Here is an 18,738-nt window from a genome sequence, read left to right on the forward strand (position 1 = left end):
TCATAATGCTTAAAAGAAGTGGGTTCCTTTTTAAAGCAATAAGTCCTAAAATAATTTCTGAATGTGCTGCCAAATTCCTCGAATTTACATGTTAGTTGGTCCTACCACTGAAGTCTTCATGGAATAACTCATTCTAAAATCAAGGCTGTGTATTGATAATTAGGGAGAGATGGTGGCATTGTGATATTGTCACTGAAATAATAATTCAGAAGCCAAGGCCAATGCTCTGGGGGGAAAGATTCAAATCCCACCATGGCAGCTGGTGAAATTTAAATACAATTAATTTTTTTAAAATCTGGAATTGAAAGCTATTATTGATTGTTGTGGAAAAAAACATCTGGTTCACTCATGTCCTTTAGGGAAGGAAATCTGCCCTCCTTACTTGGTGTGGCCTACATGTGATTCCAGAGCCACAGAAATGTGGCTGACTCTTAATTCCTCTGCAACGGCCCCAGTAAGCTATTCAGTCCTGTGATGGGCAACCAATGGCCTTGCCGTTAACACCCATATCCCATGAAAGAATTAAACAAAAAAACACGCAAATCATTGAGCGGGGAAACTTTAAAATATTACAATTGTATAACTCGCTGTTAACACCCTAATATTTCCAGTACATTGTTGTCCGACTTGTGCAGCTCAAAATAAGGAGGAAAACCTTACAACGCTTTGAGATGTAAGAGGGGCCACAGAAAATGCATTGAATGTGTTATGCGAGGGGTATCAGATAAAAGCGGAATCCAATTGACGATAAACATACTGACTATGAGGAGTGGCAGGGTGGTACAGTGGTTAGCACTGCTGCCTCACAGCGCCAGGGACCCGAGTTCGATTCCTGGCTTGGGTCACAGTCAGTGTGGACCCTGCACGTTCTCCCCGTGTCTGTGTGGGTTTCCTCCGGGTGCTCCGGTTTAGAGTGTGACTAAAAATTCTAGTTTTTTGTTAATGAGTGGGAATTGTATTTATCTAAACAGCATTCCATTAGAATCGTGGTTTATTCGGTTTGTTAATAGTTTAGTTAACTTGTTTACTGTTAGTTAGATAAATAAAGTGTTTGTTGATTTTACAGAGTCTCAAGTGGTTATTTTGATTTAACCACTAAAGGTTCCTGAAGAGCAAATCGTACTAGTTCTCTCACACTTTTAACAGATTATGAGACGAGGCACTTCTCTTTGAGTGGTTAGGTGTGAGTTCTTAGAGAGAGGATCAACCTCCACTTCCTAACAGTATGAACTGTCAGAATAAAAAGGAGAAAATGCTGGAAATTCACCGACGGTTGATTGGAAGCTGAAAGTGAGTGAGTTTTGAATGCAATCATATAATTAGCTATCTGGATTGGATCATATAATTAGCTATCGGAAGGGGCTGGTAAACACATGTGACAATTCATTCCCAGCAAAATCGGTGTCAGGTTATTTGTACAGTATTGATAAAATTTATTGACTCAGCAGTGGATTGGTCACTTTCTGCAGAGTCTGAAGTGTGTTAGCCATGACTTAGTAGCACTCTTGCCTTTGAGACAGAAGGTTCTAGATTCGAGTCCCATTCCAGACCTTTAGCACAAAAATCAAGGCTGACACCCCCGTGCAGTGGTGAGGCAGTGCTGCACGACTGTAGGTTCCATAGATGAGATGTTAAACCAAAGTTCTGTTTGTCGTCACGGGTGGATATAAAAGATCCCATGGCACTATTTGGGTATAAAAGATCCCGTGGAACTATTTTGAAGAAGAGCAGGGGAGTTATCCCAATATTTATCCCTCTGCTTGTCCGGTAACCTGAATTTCACATTGGTAGTTGTGGGAGCTTGCTGTGCAGAAACTGGTTGTTGCGTTTCCGACATTACAACAGTGACTACACTTTGCAAGTATTGATTGATTTTATGGTGCTTTAAGATGTCCAGTGGTTGTGAAGAGTCTTTCTGTCAAGAGTCTGGGGGACTACAGGACCACTTCTGCTTTTGGTCTTGGAAGACATTCTGTGGTCTCATTGGCGCTCCCTACTTTGGAACAGCAGATGTTCCCCACAGGATGGCAATAGGGTGTGTTTCACCCTATTACCATCCTGAAGTTACCTGCTGATTTTTCAATGCGAATATTTTCAATTATGGAATAACCAATGTATGTTGAGAAATTTGGATAATGGGCATCTTTCAAAAACATGCTGTTTACAATTTTGTGCAAACTTGCTGCAAATATATTTTTATTGAGGTATGCATTTAAGGTTCTTGGTACTGAAAGAAGTGACTGAGTTGTGTTGCAAAGATGTGTTTTATTACTGCATTTACTCCTAGGCTTTACATCTTTTAATTCTCAATCAAAATGTTAAAACATTTTTTATTGTTAGATATTCAAGGAATCTTCCCTAATGAGTTTTGAAAACGTTCTGTGTTCTCCCAGTGAATCAGTAAATCAGTTGGATGGCACAGTGGTTAGCACTGCTGCCTCACAGAGCCAGGGACCCGGGTTTGATTCCCGGCTTGGGTCACTTTGTGTGTGGAGTTTGCACATTTTCCCCGTGTCTGCGTGGGTTTCCTCCGGGTGCTCCGGTTTCCTCCCACAGTCTGAAAGATGTGCTGGTTAAGGTGTATTGGCCATGCTAAATTCTCCCTCAGTGTACCCGAACAGGTGCCGGAGTGTGACAACTCGGGGATTTTCACAGTAACTTCATTGCAGTGTTAACGTAAGCCTTCTTGTGACACTAATAAATAAACTTTAACTGGCTACCACAGTTTAAATGAAATTTATGTCGAAATCAAGATATGAATTAAACTTTCAGGATACAGAAATCGATATTACCTGGAGGCTGTGTGTGCTTGTATTCCTTCTTGTGTTGTGGGTTTTTCCTACAAAGATGTGAAACACATTTTAATCTAACATTAATGATATACAGTATAGGTGGTAAAACAGCAACGCACCGCACTCTAATGACCCTGTTCAGAATGGCAGTAGGATTGTTGAGCCAGAAAACAGAGCAGTTAAAGGTGTCCCTGCATTACATTTTTCTAGTTTTATTTTATAACATTCTCTTTGTTTGCCAATTTCCTTTCCACTCCATTATTTCTGTTGGGGCAAGGATCTATAAGTTTCTTACCCAAAAGACCTAAACAGAGGGCTTTGAAAGCCTACCTGATGACAGAGTAGGCCACTGTTTGTGTAGATGTCTTCTGGAAGAAAAACTGGCATGCAAAATAATGACCAGTAATGTTTCACAAATCATAGAATCCCTACAGTGCAGAAGGAGGCCATTTGGCCCATCGAGTCTGCGCTGGTCACAATCCCACCCAGGCCCTATTCCCGTAACCCCTCATATTTACCCCACTGATCCCCCTGACACTAGGGTTAAGTTAGCATGGCTAATCAACCTAACCCGCACATTCTTTGGAGTGTGGGAGGAAACCGGAGCATCCAGAGGAAACCCACACGGACATGGGGAGAATGTGCAAACCCCATAGAAAGTGACCCGAGGCCGGAATCGAACCCGGGTCCCTGGCGCTGTGAGGCAGCAGTGCTAACCACTGTGCCACCGTGCCGCCCACAAGTAAGGGCTCGACAAGTATGGGCTCGACAAGTAAGGGCTCGATCCTAGCTGGGATGCACAGGACCTCTTACAAAAGGTAGGGGCTTCAGGGAATTCAGGATCAGTGTGATCTCCTGGTCCAGTTTTGATTGTCTAGTATCACATGATTATGTGGGATGGACTGTATAGATCAGAAGGTCGTTACCCATTTTGTATAGCTTTTTTAATGTATCCTATTGTCAATATCGCGACAACAATGCATTGCAGAGGTGTGCCAGATAAAGAAACCTGTGTCTATAATTGTTTCACAAGTCCTTGCAGCTACTCTGTTTAACATCGGAAAACACTGAGAAACTCTAAAGATGTGCAGGGTGGGTGGACTGGCCATGCTAAATTGCACCAAGATGTGTAGGTTAGGGGGGATTAGGGTTACGGGAATAGGACGGAGGCTGGGCCTGGGTGGGACGCTCTGTCGGAGAGTTGGTGCAGACTCGATGAGCCAAATGGCCTCCTTCTGCACTGTGAGGGTTCTATGATTCTGCATGAAAGGCAAAAGTGTCAGTTTTGAAGGCAAGGTCTATCAGTAGGAATTTCAGTGCCTTAATAATATATAGAATCATAGAATCCCTACAGTACAGAAGGAGGCCATTCAGCCCATCGAGTCTGTACCGACCACGATCCCACCCAGGCCCTATAACCCCTGCTAATCCCCTGACACTAGGGTCAATTTAGCATGGCTAATCAACCAACCTGCACATCTTTGGACTGAGAGAGGAAACCGGAGGAAACTCACGCTGACATGGGAAGAACGTGCAAACTCCACACAGACAGTGACCTGAGGCCGGAATTGAACCTGGGACCCTTGCGCTGTGAGGCAGCAATACCACTGTGCCACCGTGTCACCCATATAGGTTGCAAGGACTGATTTTAATTTTACACTGTGGGTAGATGGGCTCCAAAATATGTCAAGCATATCCATTATAACCTACAAATTGTTATGGAGTAATAGAATAGGCACAGGTGGAAAATAAAAGTCTTCAAATAACCATTTCTACAAAAATACAGTTATTGCACAGCAGTAACTACTCCCTTTGTGAATGGCACCATAATGACTGGTGGATTGTAACAGGTATGCGAGGTCACTTTTCTCATGAAACCCATCTATCAAGTCACTTAGATGTTGGGAAAATGGCAATCAAGTGTGACTGCATACATTTCAATGCAGATTGCAAAACAGGGCAAGGGTGGGAGCTTACAGCAACTGGCCGCCTGCATCTGAATGGGAGAGGATTCCAAGCAGTGGAACAGGGAGCTTTTGGTGCTATACCTTTCAATGTAAATGAAATCAATAATTAACAAGATAGAACTTTTTTTTTCCTCTTCTTAGGACCCACAGAATTGCTTGGCTGACATGTCAGTTCTGTGACATCTTGGAAGTACTCATCTCAGAATTGTCTTAAACCTGACATGATAAAACTGATCTATAAAAAAAATGAAAGCAAAATACTATGGGTGCTGGAATCTGAAAAAAACCCAGAAAAGGCTGGAAAATCTCAGCAGGTCTGACAGCGTCTGTGGAGAGAGAATAAAGCCAATGTTTCGAGTCTGAATGACCCTCCATCAGAGCAAAGGGTCATCCCGACTCGAAACGTTGGCTCTGACGAAAGATCCAGACTCAAAACGTTGGTCTATTCTCTCTCCACAGATGCTGTCAGACCTGCTGAGATTCAGATCTACTGATGGAGGCACGGTGGCACAGTGCTTAGCACTGCTGCCTCACAGCGCCAGGGACCCGGGTTCGAATCCCGGCTTGGGTGACTGTGTGGAGTTTGCATGTTCTCCCTGTGTCTGCGTGGGCTTCCTCCGGGTGTTATGGTTTTCTCCCACAGTCCAAAGATGTGCAGGTTAGGTTGATTGGCCACGCTAAATTGACCCTAGTGTCAGGGGGGATTAGCAGGATAAATGTGTGAGGTTACAGAATAGGGCCTGGGTGGGATTGTGGTTGGTACAGCCTCGAAGGGCCGAATGGCCTCCTCCTGCGCTGTAAGGATTCTATGATTTTCCAACTTCTTTGGTTTTTGTGTAAAAAAAATGAAGATGGCTTTAAATAGCTGCCAGTAAATGAACACATGGACATTGTTAATGCTAATTATTGAAGCATACTTTACTGACCTATAACAAGCTGTACCAAAAGGACACTCTGGTCTGCCATCCTCCTCCTCCTCCTCCTCCCCTGTTGAGTCTTCATAATCAGCATCACCAGGGTGACTCAGCTCTTGAAAATGCTGTGGATTTTTCCTGAGAGAGAAAAGGTGTATTTTATACTCCTTTTAACAAAACTTCTGCCATTCTTATTGTTACAATCAGGAACTTTACAAGATTATGTTTTGTTTTTAAATTTAGGATAAATAAAGAGACCGTGTCACCTGCTCCAGACAGTAAACCTGCGTGGTTTGATCTAAGGAAAGCTCAGAGGAGAAGGTGCAAAGCTTTACTGAGGAGAAGGTGCAAAGTATTTATTCTCAGAGACAATGGCAGAAGTGGGCAGCATGGTGGCGCAGTGGTTAGCACTGCTGCCTCACATTGTCAAGGACCCGGGTTCGATTCCCGGCTTGGATCACTGTCTATGTGGATTTTGCACGTTCTCCCCGTGTCTGCGTGGGTTTCCTCCGGGTGCTCCAGTTTCCTCCCACAGTCCAAAGACGTGCTGGTTAGGTGCATTGGCACCTAATTCTCCCTCAGTGTACCTGAACAGGCACCGGAATGTGACGACTCGGGGATTTTCACAGTAACTTCATTGCAGTGTTAATGTAAGCCTACTTGAGACTAATAAATAATATTTACTTTATTTTAGTATACCATGAGTAGACTCTGTCTCTCTCAAAGTCCTAGAAAAGTGTTATAGGTAATGGTTGTAAACAATTATGTTGTGAATTGTCCATTTAATTCTAAAATGCAAGAGAGTTAGGATCAAGAACAGCTGAGCAGCATTCAACCTGAATGCAAGGTTGTGTTTCACATTGTCATGGGAAGAGAGGGCAGAGGAAGCCATTTTTTGACATCAGGTTACAGGCTTCCTGACAAATCAAGTTTCTGTACAATTGAAAGAATAGGCTGCTTGTCTCTGCAAGTTACCATAGCCAGATGCGAGAGAGAGAGAGAGAGATGGACTTCAGTTGAACAAATGCATCATGAAGCCATCTAAGGATTCTGGGAGATTAGTCCTGATATAATCAGGCGGCAGAAGCATCATCAGAGCATGGTTTACTACTGGTGGTGGATTTAAGAAGTTCCCCAAAAACTGAGGAAAGCGCCTGGCCAGCTTGGCAAAATTGGGATGTAGGAATCGGTTCAAAGTCAGGGGTAACTCTGAACAGTTTTCATGGAGAGCGCAATGGGTGATAAGTATACAAGAGAAATGTCATCTTCTGTAGTTAAGCACAAATAACCTACAAAAAAGAAAACAGCATCTAGTTTTTTTTAGTCATTTGTTATAGTGTAAAAAAGTCTTAATATGTGAAATCTTGCTGGGTCGTTCTTTCAGATAATAGCTGGAAATACGAACCTCTTTTGAAAAGTTACTGGCCTTTATGGAGAGCGTAACAATGATGTGAAAATGTCTAAATGTTCTGAAATATTTCAGATGTTACGAGCTAACAAAAACCTACAGGTTTAGTTCGAATCGGCAATGGCTATGCCAGTGAGAAATTTCTTAATGTGATGCTTTTGCCGCATGGAAAATTAATTTGCTACATATTTTAGTTCGAATAGTTCACCCAAGGTATTCAATTGGATAGCAAGCGCATGCATACTTCCTGTTTGTTTTAATCCTTGTTCAATGCAACATAATCAAGAGTGGCATTAGCAACAGGAGAAAACATTACCAAATAGCTCAAAGAGGTGGGGAACTCACACTCTCGACTAGAATGCATCCACTATCCAAATCGGGAACTATCTCTCAGCCAATAAAAAGCAATAAAGTAACAAAATCTTCCATTAACCGGTCTCCCACAAGAGGCTTGTTTGGTATGAAAGGAAGGGTAAAACGATCAAATAAAACAGAAACTGTAAAAATGTCAAAACTATTAATTTAAAACGGATAGCTCCACAAACTATATCTGCGATGTGTAGGCTTTCCCCACTCAAACTTTCCAAATTATTTACCTCACATCAGATTATTTCCCCCAAATAAACGGAGTCTGGAATGATTTTGATTTTAAAATCAAGTCCCAAGCTATAAATAGGAATCAATACTTGTTGCGTTTATAGTGTAGTAAGGAGTTTTAAAAGAACAAAAAAAAAATTACCGCACAGGAGCAAGCTCTTTGGCCCTTCAAGCCTGCACTGACCTGAACTAAAGCCCTTCCGGGGACCATATCCTTCTATTTCCATCTTATTCATGCATTTGACAAGACGCCCCTGAAAAGTCACTACCGTATCTGCTTCCACTACCTCCCCCGACAGCGAATTCCAGGCACCCACCACCCTTTGTGTACTCGTACATCTCCTTTAAACTTGCCCCTCGCACCTCCTGGTAATTGACTCTTCCAACCTGGGAAAAAGCTTCTGACTATCCACTCTGTCCATGCCCCTCATAATCTTGCAGACTTCTATCAGGTCGCCCCTCAACCTCCGTCGCTCCAGTGAGAACAAACCAAGTTTTCTCCAACCTCTCCTCATAGCTAATGCCCTCCATACCAGGCAACATCCTGGTAAATCTTTTCTGTACCCTCTCCAAAGCCTCCACATCCTTCTGGTCGTGTGAAGGCTGCTTGTAGTAAATTTAAACTGGTAAACACACATTGACACACACAATAAAAATGTCAGTGCGTACAGGATCGCAAACTCATTCAGATTTCAATGCTTCAGCAAGTATTTCAAACTCTCAGATGACCAAAAGCTAACTAAATTTGTACAGCGACTTCTCAACAGACCTCGGATGAACTTCTGAAACTCTAAAGAATTGTAACTACAAACACCGTGATGATTTTAATTTCTTCCCATTTTTCTTCCCTGCAGATTGTAATATTTCTTTTCCTCATTACTTTTCTCCCAATTTTTCATCAACTTTTGTTCACTGATCACTTTTTACTTTACACCTATCTAAGTTATTTCATGATGGTTCCAAAGTTATATTGAATCTTTCTGAATGGTCTTGCCTTCACGGTCCCCGTGCTATACACTGAAATAATTGTATCACCTGTTTTTCCGTGTCATTTATATTGTCTTTGAAAGATTTTCCCACCCGTGATCCGTTTTCTATTTTTCTGAATTGTCTTGCGTGAGTTCCCTTGAACTTTATTGTCCTCATTTTCCGCCCGTGCATATTTCTAGAGTGTGACCTTTATCTAACAATTAAAGATATATTTTCATTAAATCGAGCAGTCAGAAAACATTGCTTTAACACATTGCCCCCTTGTGGAGAAGACAATACAATGTGCATCAAAAACAGAAAATGCTGGAAAATCTCAGCAAGTCTGACCGCATCTGTGGAGAGCGAATTGAGCCAATGTTTCGAGTCTGGATGACCCTCCGTCAGGGCAGTCAGTACTGCTGAGGTTTTCCAGCATTTTCTGTTTTTGTTTCAGATTCCAGTATCTGCAACATTTTGCCTTTATTTTAACAGAAGGTGCATGTTTGGCAGATACAACTACAGACAACTGGATGAGTGACAGCAGATGTTTGAAGATTCAAGGTCGCTCACAGACCAATTAGCAGTACGTGAGCATGTAAACAGGTTTATCTTTCTTATTTTCCTTCTTTAATGGCACCCAAATCCCTCAATTAGCCCAGTGACCAATTGTTCTACAAGAACTCGGGGAGACCAAGCGTAGACTGGGTGATTGCTTTGCTGAACACCTTCGGTCTGTGCTCAATCAGAACCCTGACCTTCCGGTTGCTTGCCATTTTAACACATGATTCTGCTCCCATGGCCACATGTCTGTCCTTGGCCTGCTGCAATGTTCCAGTGAAGCTCAATGCAAACTGGAGGAACAGCATCTCATCTTCCAGCTAGGCACTTTACAGCTTTCCGGTATCAACATGCCGGGGCAGCACGGTGGTACAGTGGTTAGCACTGCTGCTTCACAGCTCCAGGGACCTGGGTTCGATTCCCGACTTGGGTCACTATCTGTGTGAAGTTTGCACATTCTCCTCGTGTCTGCGTGGGTTTCCTCCGGGCGCTCCGGTTTCCTCCCACAGTCCAAAGATGTGTAGGTTAGGTTGATTGGCCATGCTAAATTGTCCCTTAGAGTCCTGAGATGCGTAGGTTAGAGGGATTAGTGGGTAAATGTGTAGGGATAAGGGGGTAGGGCCTGGGTGGGATTGTGGTCGGTGCAGACTCGATGGGCCAGATGGCCTCTTTCTGCACTGTAGGGTTTCTATGATTCTATAACATCGAATTCAACAACTTCAGATGATTAGCTCTACCCCAACTTTACCCCTTTGTTTTCATTCTATTTTATTTTTTTACTGTTCTCTACCTTTTACTTTATTTCTTTTTCCCTCCCCACTCTTTCCTCCTGTTTTATCCCACTTTCTTATCTTTTCTCCCCTTTTTCTCAATTTTACCTCTCTCACCCATCTTCCCTTCAACCCCCCCCCCAACCACACACACACAGCTTCGTCTGTCCCAGTTTACACTCTGATTTCAGCTTCTCTGCCGTTTGGCCATTCACACCTTCTATTCTCTCTATGGGCTGCCATTAGCAGCCTTTCCCCCTGGTTTCTGTGGCTATGACTCATCTTTCATTCCCTCCCCCTGCAGTATAAATATCTCCCACTTTCTGAGCCTTTTAGTTTTGACAAAGGGTCATCTGGACTCGAAACGTCAGCTCTTTTCTCTCCTTACAGATGCTGCCAGACCTGCTGAGATTTTCCAGCATTTTCTCTTTTGGTTTCAGATTCCAACATCCGCAGTAATTTGCTTTTATGTCATACAAGAACCAATGATTAAAAGCAGAGAGACATTAAACATTGGGACATAGCGTAACTCAACATTGGAACTGTAAAACATTTACTTTAAGAAGCATCTTAGGCATCCAGGTAAAATATATATGATGCACTGCAGTGGAAGACACTAATGAATAAAATGCACACAGATGAATAGGGTAGAGAGCTGAAGCTTTACATCATGAAGGCAGAAAGTTAAGCAGCTGTTTAAAACAAAAAACAAAGCAACCTATCCCTAGGCCTTGAATTTGGAATTGAATCAGACATTTCTTTGATTAATTCAGAATGTAGAGATGATGGGCAAGGCTGGTATTTATTGCACCTCCCTTTTACATTTCAACAGGCAATGAAGAGTCAACCGCCTTGTTTTTCACTCCCCTTCCTTTCATTCCCTATTGGTTCGCCCTTCCTTTTCACTCATTCTTTACAATATTCATTTCCTGCCAATATTGTAGCGCATTGTTGTGCCCAATTCTCCTCTTCTCATCCATGACAGCTCCTCCTAACAGCATCATTCAGACCTGTACATCCTCATCTCAGGGTCATATCTGTTCCATGCATCCACGATGTGGAGATGCCGGCGTTGGACTGGGGTAAACACAATGCATCCACAGCAGCCTGAAAGGAAACTCGTGTGTTCATTGCTGACCACAGAAATGTGGACCTTTCTCTGTCAATGTTGATTCCTGCCATTTGACCCAACTTTACTCCCATGAAAACCTGAGAGACAAGCCACTTACCACCCTCCCTCCCATGCTCACTGACACTTAGGAGCCTATTTACCATTCTGATTCTAAGTGCTGGGCGGACTTGAATCTGGGAGTGTTTCAGATCTGACTTTTAGACCCGTTCTCAGGTGCCCCCATGCCTGAAAAAATATCAGCGATTCCGAATCGTGCTACACAAGCCTGTGGGCGGGGCTTAACACACCCGAAATCCTGCAACTCCGATCGGCACCTTCAACTGCGCATACGCAGAAAACAAAAGATAGAATGCGGCTCCCCTGCCACATCGCTCCCGGGCCGGATAATACCTCCCCTGGCACCCACAGACATTGCCCCACCCCCACATCATTACTGACTCCTTTATGCCCCCACCCCTTCCACCACCCAGACCGATCATGGGCCCCTTCCACCCACCCCCCCACCGATCTCAGGCAGCAGACCCCCTCTTCCCCCTCAGTGATTTCAAGCAGAGTGGTAGCAGACCCCCTTCTACCCTCCCCCCGCCACCGATTTCAAGCAGAGAGCTGTCAGATCCACTTCCTACCCCGCCGATCTCAAGTAGAAAGCCGTCGGATGCTCCTCCTCACTAACTGGAGCGCCCGAATCAGACTTTCATGGAGCATGTCTGTTTCGCGCCAATTCTGGATGGGCGAATGCAGTGATAAAGGGGGAAGTGCCAGTAAGGTTGGATGTGCAGCCCATTAAATCAATTTACCCGCATGCAAATGCATTTAAATTGCCATCGGGCCCATTTCGGGTGCGGTCCTGATCATGGCCATTTTCGGGCCTTGGTAAAAGGGGAACCAGTGCAGGGGCAGGCGCAGATTGCACTACTCGCCTCACGCCCGACTCTTCCAAGTCTTTGCACCCGAAAACGGGCGCAGCTTGATGGTAAAATCGGGCCCTGCCTCTCCTCCCATGCCCAAACATGCTCAACACCACTCCAAACATCACCCCATCCCCAAGACTGCCCGGGTGCTCTTTGGGATGCCAACAATCTGGTTTTAAAGCATCATTTTTAACTCAGTCTTAGGGCGGGATTTTCCGACCGCCCTCGCCCAAGACCGGAAAATCCCGTCCGGAGGTCAACGGACCTTTGCACGGTCCTGTCCTGCCCGCTACAATTCCCGTGGCAGGCAGCACAGGAAAGTTCCACTCAATGTCAACCACAACAGTTCAGGTGTCACGCACACCTGTGTTCTGGGAGTTCCAGCCCAGTAGCCTAAATCTCTCATACTAACACCGATAGGTCTGGGAACTGTCTTGGACTTGTAGCTCTGGTTTCAATTAAGTTCGGTCTCCCTTCCCAAGGGCATTTCATACCCAAGCTTAATCATTTTCTAACGAATTGTGGAACTTGAGTTTCTATCCTGTTACAAGCTGTATTTCCAGCAGTAAATACTCAGTTCAGTGGAGATGCCAAAAAGGATTTTCAAAAATAAAATTTTGCTTAGTTTCTTTAATTCCTTTCTTTCAGTTGTAAATTTTGCTGACCATTGATATTTGAATTGCTGTTTTTGTATGTCCTCAGCGTTTGTTACTGAAGTTTATTTCGCCCTCATTTTACAGAATACTACAGTGCAGAAGAGGCCCTTCAGCCCATCGAGTCTGCACCGACGCATGAAAGGCCCTGACCTCCCCACCTAATCCCACTTGCCAACACTTAGCCCATGGCTTTGAATCTTATGTCATGCCAAGTACTCATCCAGATACTTTTTAAAGGATGTGAGGCATCCTGCCTCCATCACCCTCCCAGGCAACGCATTCCAGACCATCACCACCCTCTGGGTAAAAAACTTTTCCTCAAATCCCCCCCTAAATCTCCCACCCCTCACTTTTAACTTGTGTCTCCCCCGTAACTGACCCTTCAACTAAGGGAACAGCTGCTTCTTATCCACTCTATCCATGCCCCTCATAATCTTCAACACCTCAATCAGATCGCCCCTCAGTCTTCTCTGCTCCAACAAAAACAACCCAAGCCTATTCAACCTCCCTTCATAACTTAAATGTTCCATCCCAGGCAGCATCCTAATAAATCTCCTCTGCACCCCCTCCAGTGTGTTCACGTCCTTCCAATAATGTGGCGACCAGAACTGCACACAGTACTCCAGCTGTGGCCTCACCAAAGTTCTATACAACTCCATTGTGACCTCTCTGCTTTTGTAATCTATACCCCGATTGATAAAGGCAAGTGTGCCATTTTTACAATTTGATTGGTAAGTTTCAAAATCTTCCAATTGTAATCTGTGTCAGTCACAAGCAAAACATTAAAAAGTTGCTTTTGGAAACTATAAGAAGTCCATATAGTCTTTTATGTATATATACATAATATATATATATATATTTCACACACATATATATATTTCAGATACCTGTAGCAGTTACGTCCATACATGCAGGGGGCTCTCCGAGGCTTCTTTTGCCGTGTGGTTTGTAAAGCACTTGCATCTTCTCCTGGTTCTGGTTCATCAGGCTGTGGGCTTCTGGCTTTATTGAGAGTGCCTTGCCCGTGTGCGTGTGATGTTTCCGATTGCTGCGCACCCTCCTGTTTCCCTCGTCTGTTCATCATTTCCACTACTTCGTCGTCTTCTTCCTCCTCTTTATCACTCATTACCCAGTCACCGACCTCAGGTGATTGCTGAGGGTTGGGGTAGCGTTGTTTTTTGGTTTCGCCACTGTCACCGAGCCTCCAGTTCTCATTCGCCTTGGAAGCCGTATTGAGATTGTTCTTAATTTCCTCTTTCCTTTCACTGGAACTTGCGCCAGGAATATTCCCATTAGTGTTGTCCTGGGACACAGAATCAAAACTACCGGTCAGTGAAGCTACTTATTCACTTTGCACAGAATTAAACAAAATTGCAACTACTAATTATTTATACAGAAAGACTACGCTGCAGAGGTTAGAAAGCCGAAATAAGAGCCAAAACATTCAGATAGCTTCACTGAAGAGAGAAAGAGTTAATGCTTCAGGTTGATGACCTTTCCTCAGAACTATTAAAATTGGAGATGCCACAGGTTTTAAGCAACTACAGAGGAAGGGAAAAGGAGCATGGGTGAAAAAGGTGAACTGCACATCAGGTCAGACTTTGAAAGAGAAAGACTGGCTACAACTAAAATGCCAACCCTTCATTGTATTTCAAGCATTTATCATCTTTTGCCATTGACAGGTTAGTGTCATGACAACCAGTTGAGAAAAATGTAATATGTTAGTATTAAGGCAGAGTGCTCGCTGATGCAGAATACACACTGGAAACATCAGAAACAGATGCTGAAGGGTCTGCTCTATCTTACCCACAAGTTAAGATTTTACTTCAGCCTTACAGTTTCTTCTCTTTAAAATACGAAACAGATACCTTAAAAACACTCAAATTTACAATACAAATTTTCCCTGATTATAAAAAAAAGAGGACACCAAAAGTACTCCCACTAGAATTTTCTTACCATTTAAAGCTTAATATTTTTTCCAAATGGGTGGCACGGTGGTTAGCATTGCTGCCACACAGCGCCAGGGACCCAGCGCCAGGGACCCAGGTTCGATTCCCAGTTTGGGTCGCTGTCTGTGCGGAGTTTGTGCATTCTCCCCGTTTCTGCGTTGGGTTTCCCCCGGGTGCTCCGGTTTCCTTCCACAGTCCGAAAGACCTGCTGGTTAGGTGCATCGGCCATGCTAAATTCTCCCTCAGTCTACCCGAACAGGCACCGGAGTGTGGCGACGAGGGGATTTTCACAGTAACTTCATTGCAGTGTTAATATAAGCCTACTTGTGACACTAATAAATAAACTAAAACTCAAGTTGCAAAATTAGGGAATGAAATGCTAAGAAACGGGCATCAAGAGTGAAATAGAGAAACCCATGATTAGTGGGAAATGGAAGACAGTCTTCAGACTAGGATTGATAAGAAATGGAGTGGTCCAGCTGCAACAGCAGTCCTGAAAATGGACCTGAAATCAAAGCTTGTCGAGATAGAGATGCAGCTCATTCAGGCTCTTAATATTCAAGTGAAGGATAAAGACAACCAATACATTTCTGAATCCCATACAGGAATTTTAGTTTTCTTACCTTGTTTTGTTCTTCATCTTCATCTGTTTTCCTCCTCCGACCTTTTTTCTCCTGTGGTTGTTCTGCATTGTTTTCTTTGACAGTCTCAAAGTCCTCATGCCTCTTTTTTCCTGGTTGGGTTACCTGAGTTTTGGTCTGTTCTGCATCACTTCTTCCTCGTCCCCGTCCCCTTGCATTACCTGAAATAAAATAATGTACAAGTTATGGACTTGATAAACACTCCGGTTTCCTTCCAAAGTCCGAAAGACGTACTGGTCATGTGCACTGGCTGTGCTAAATTCTCCCTCAGTGTACCCGAACAGGTGCCAGAGTGTGGCGACGAGGGGATTTTCACAGTAACTTCATTGCAGTGTTAATGTAAGCTTACTTGTGACCCTAATAAATAAACTTTAAATAATTAGAAGTGCACTCAAATGAATAGGGCATGTTGATTCTTAACAGAAAGTGGTTCCCAACTAATTCTGCCACTATTTCCACAATAGATGCACGGGTTGATTCTAACTCTAACAGATACTTAAACTGGAAGGAAATGGCTTGTAGAGAAGACATCATGATCATCATATAGTTTCCATGAACAGAGTGGATGATCCATCTCGGCCTCCTTCAGACGTCCCCAGCATCAGTCGTCAGCCAGTTTGATTCACTCCACATCTTAACCAACACGTTCAGCTATTTCTTGATAATGTAAAGGTTATGGGTCCTGACAATATTCCAGTAATAGTACTGAAAGCTTCTGCTCCAGAACTTGCCGTGCCCCTAGCCAAGCTGTTCCAGTACTGCCACAACACTGGCATCTACCTGGCAATGTGGAAAATTGCCCAGGTATGCCTTGTCCATAAAAAGCAGGATAAATCCAACACAGACAATTCCACTAATGTGTCGGAAGGGGTCACCAGAAGCATGACCAAGCGGCACTTGCTTAGCAATAAGCTGCTCACTAAAGCTCACTTGGGTTCCACCAGAGCCACTCAGCCCCTGCCCTCAGTACAGCCTTGGTTCAAACATGGACAAAGGAGCTGAATTCTAGAAGTAAGGTGAGAGTGACTGCCCTTGACATCAAGGCAGCATTTGACAATGTGTGGTATTAAGGAGCCCTAGCCAAACTGGAGAGAGTGTCTTTTCCATGTCACCTCTGCCAATCCCCCCCCCCCTGCTAGATTACCTGACGACAAGGGAGCCCCTCAAGCTCGGCCCAGGAAGTGCAGGAAAACACAGCAGTCTTTGCAGGGCAACCCTCCAGGGGCATGGGAAAGCCACACAGCTCCCATTTAATCCCTGTCGTGGGCTCTGGGATAACAGCGGTTAATTGGCTCACTGGCGACTGGGAACCCTAACCCCCATCACATCAACCTCTTCTACCCTCCAATTTAGAAGGGGAAGGGCGTGCAGCAGTCGGGAGACTGACACGGTGCCTCTCCTGCGATTAAGTCAGCATGACCGTCATGTTTCCCAGCATTAAATCCAGCCCAGACTTTCACAATTATTTTTGCCAGAAGTTATCATTGGTTCAATGAAAACTAATGGAACAGATGAACAGAAAAATAGGCAGAGACAGTACAATAACAAGTTTCTCATTTGACTATGCTACGTATTAAACAAAAAAACCTTAGTGATGGAAAAGTCACTAAAAAAACATTTTGATTATAATAAAGTGTGTTGGAAAGTACAACATTAAATCCAAGTGGAACAGTATTACAGAACATAATGCCTCATTTTAATCCAGTAAAAAGGTAGCTCTGTATTTGGTGTTACAACTGAAAGGAAAACCTACAATTGAACATCGCATTGATTCGTAATTATTGGATTCCCTGATTGTAATTCTCACAATTGGCTAATTTTCCTCGGAAGGAAATTTAACATAACAGTTTGTTCTTTAGGGAACAGGCGAAGGATTTCAATACATATCTGTGCACATGTTTAAAGTATAATGAATGTACCATGATTTTGTTTTAATAAATTGAATGAATGATACATAATCCTTCTCTCAACATTTAACCCATCAGTATTGAAGAAGATGGAGTACGGCCTTTGCTTCAAGATATCACTTCACTCAACATGGATTACCTGGTTTAAAGTGTTTCCATTGACATGCAAACAGCTTTGGAAAGCCTACATGTTCTCATATTTCCCCAATGTGTCTATCAACACTAATCCATTGAGAATCTCAATCTGACCTACTGTTCTGCTTAATAACTACACCACTGAGCCATCCCGCACGAACACAGAATCCACTAATTAAGAACAAGGGTCAGTTTTCTTTCTAAATGTTGAAAGGTAAAGACAATGTAGAAAGGGAGAGGTTATTGGCCTTAAGCTGTAATTGAAGAACTAGAAAATACAAATACAAACACTGGTAAGCCTTGAGAAAGGGCTAATCAAAACTCTCTCCCAGGCAGCATGCTGTTGGAATAGTATTACAGCATTAATCATGTTTGCACAAAATCTTAACTCATTGGCTTGATTCATAAAGAGTCAAATCAATATCTTATTAACTAAAGGGTGGAAGATTATGAAGATTAGATAGACATAAGCCTTTCACAAAGAACTGGATGAATATTTAATTTAACAATTCACTCTAGATTGCGAGGATCTGGTGGACAGAGGCAACTCTCACAAGAGGAAGATATGGTGGCACAGTGGATAGCCATGCTGCCTCACAGTGCCAGGGACCAGGTTCAATTCCGGCCTCGGTCACCATCTGTGTGGAGTTTGCATATTCTCCCTGCATCTGCGTGGGTTTCCTCCGGGTGCTCCGGTTTCCTCCCACAGTCCAAAAATGTGCAAGTTAGGTGGGATTTTTTTTTAAGGGTGGCACAGTGGTTAGCACTGCTGCCTCACAGCATCAGGGATCCGGGTTCAATTCCGGCCACGGTCACTGTGTGGAGTTTGCACTTTCTCCCTGTGTCTGCGTGGGTTTCTGCCGGGTGCTCCGGTTTCCTTCCACAGTCCAAAGATGTGCAGGTTAGGTGGATTGGCCATGCTAAATTGCCCTTTAGTGTCAGTGAGATTAGCTGGGTAAATGAGTGGGGTTCCAGCGATCGGTTCTGGGTGAGATTGTTGTCAGTGCAAGCTTGATGGGTCGAATGGCCTCCTTCTGCACTGTCGGGGTTCTATGATTCTATGACCCAAGTCTGCTCCACCATTCAATACGACCCTGGCTGATCTTGGACGTCATTTTTCACCCCTCATAAAGACTTCTTATATCCGTGGTAAATGTTGCCCATCTCAGACCCTGCCTCAGCACATCTGCTGTAGAAACATTCTCCCTGCGTCTGCGTGGGTTTCCTCCGGGTGCTCCAGTTTCCTCCCACAGTCCAAAAATGTGCAAGTTAGGTGGGATTTTTTTTTAAGGGTGGCACAGTGGTTAGCACTGCTGCCTCACAGCATCAGGGATCTGGGTTCAATTCCGGCCACGGTCACTGTGTGGAGTTTGCACTTTCTCCCTGTGTCTGCGTGGGTTTCTGCCGGGTGCTCCGGTTTCCTTCCGCAGTC

The 18,738-nt window shown here is 43.9% G+C and overlaps 1 protein-coding gene across 1 annotated transcript in view; it reads right to left on the reverse strand.

The window, feature by feature from the left end:
- The window catches only part of aplf (aprataxin and PNKP like factor), a 53,744-nt gene that overhangs the window by 11,932 nt on the left and 23,074 nt on the right, over positions 1-18,738 (reverse strand). Inside the window, exons 6-9 of the mRNA XM_078230384.1 lie at positions 15,247-15,425; positions 13,562-13,977; positions 5,686-5,811; positions 2,793-2,839 (exon numbers count right to left, since the gene is read on the reverse strand). Coding sequence (XP_078086510.1) covers positions 2,793-2,839; positions 5,686-5,811; positions 13,562-13,977; positions 15,247-15,425 — 768 coding nt within the window. The remainder of the gene's footprint in view (positions 1-2,792; positions 2,840-5,685; positions 5,812-13,561; positions 13,978-15,246; positions 15,426-18,738) is intronic.

The sequence above is a fragment of the Mustelus asterias genome, chromosome 15 (assembly GCF_964213995.1).
Source record: "Mustelus asterias chromosome 15, sMusAst1.hap1.1, whole genome shotgun sequence".
Lineage (NCBI taxonomy): Eukaryota > Metazoa > Chordata > Chondrichthyes > Carcharhiniformes > Triakidae > Mustelus > Mustelus asterias.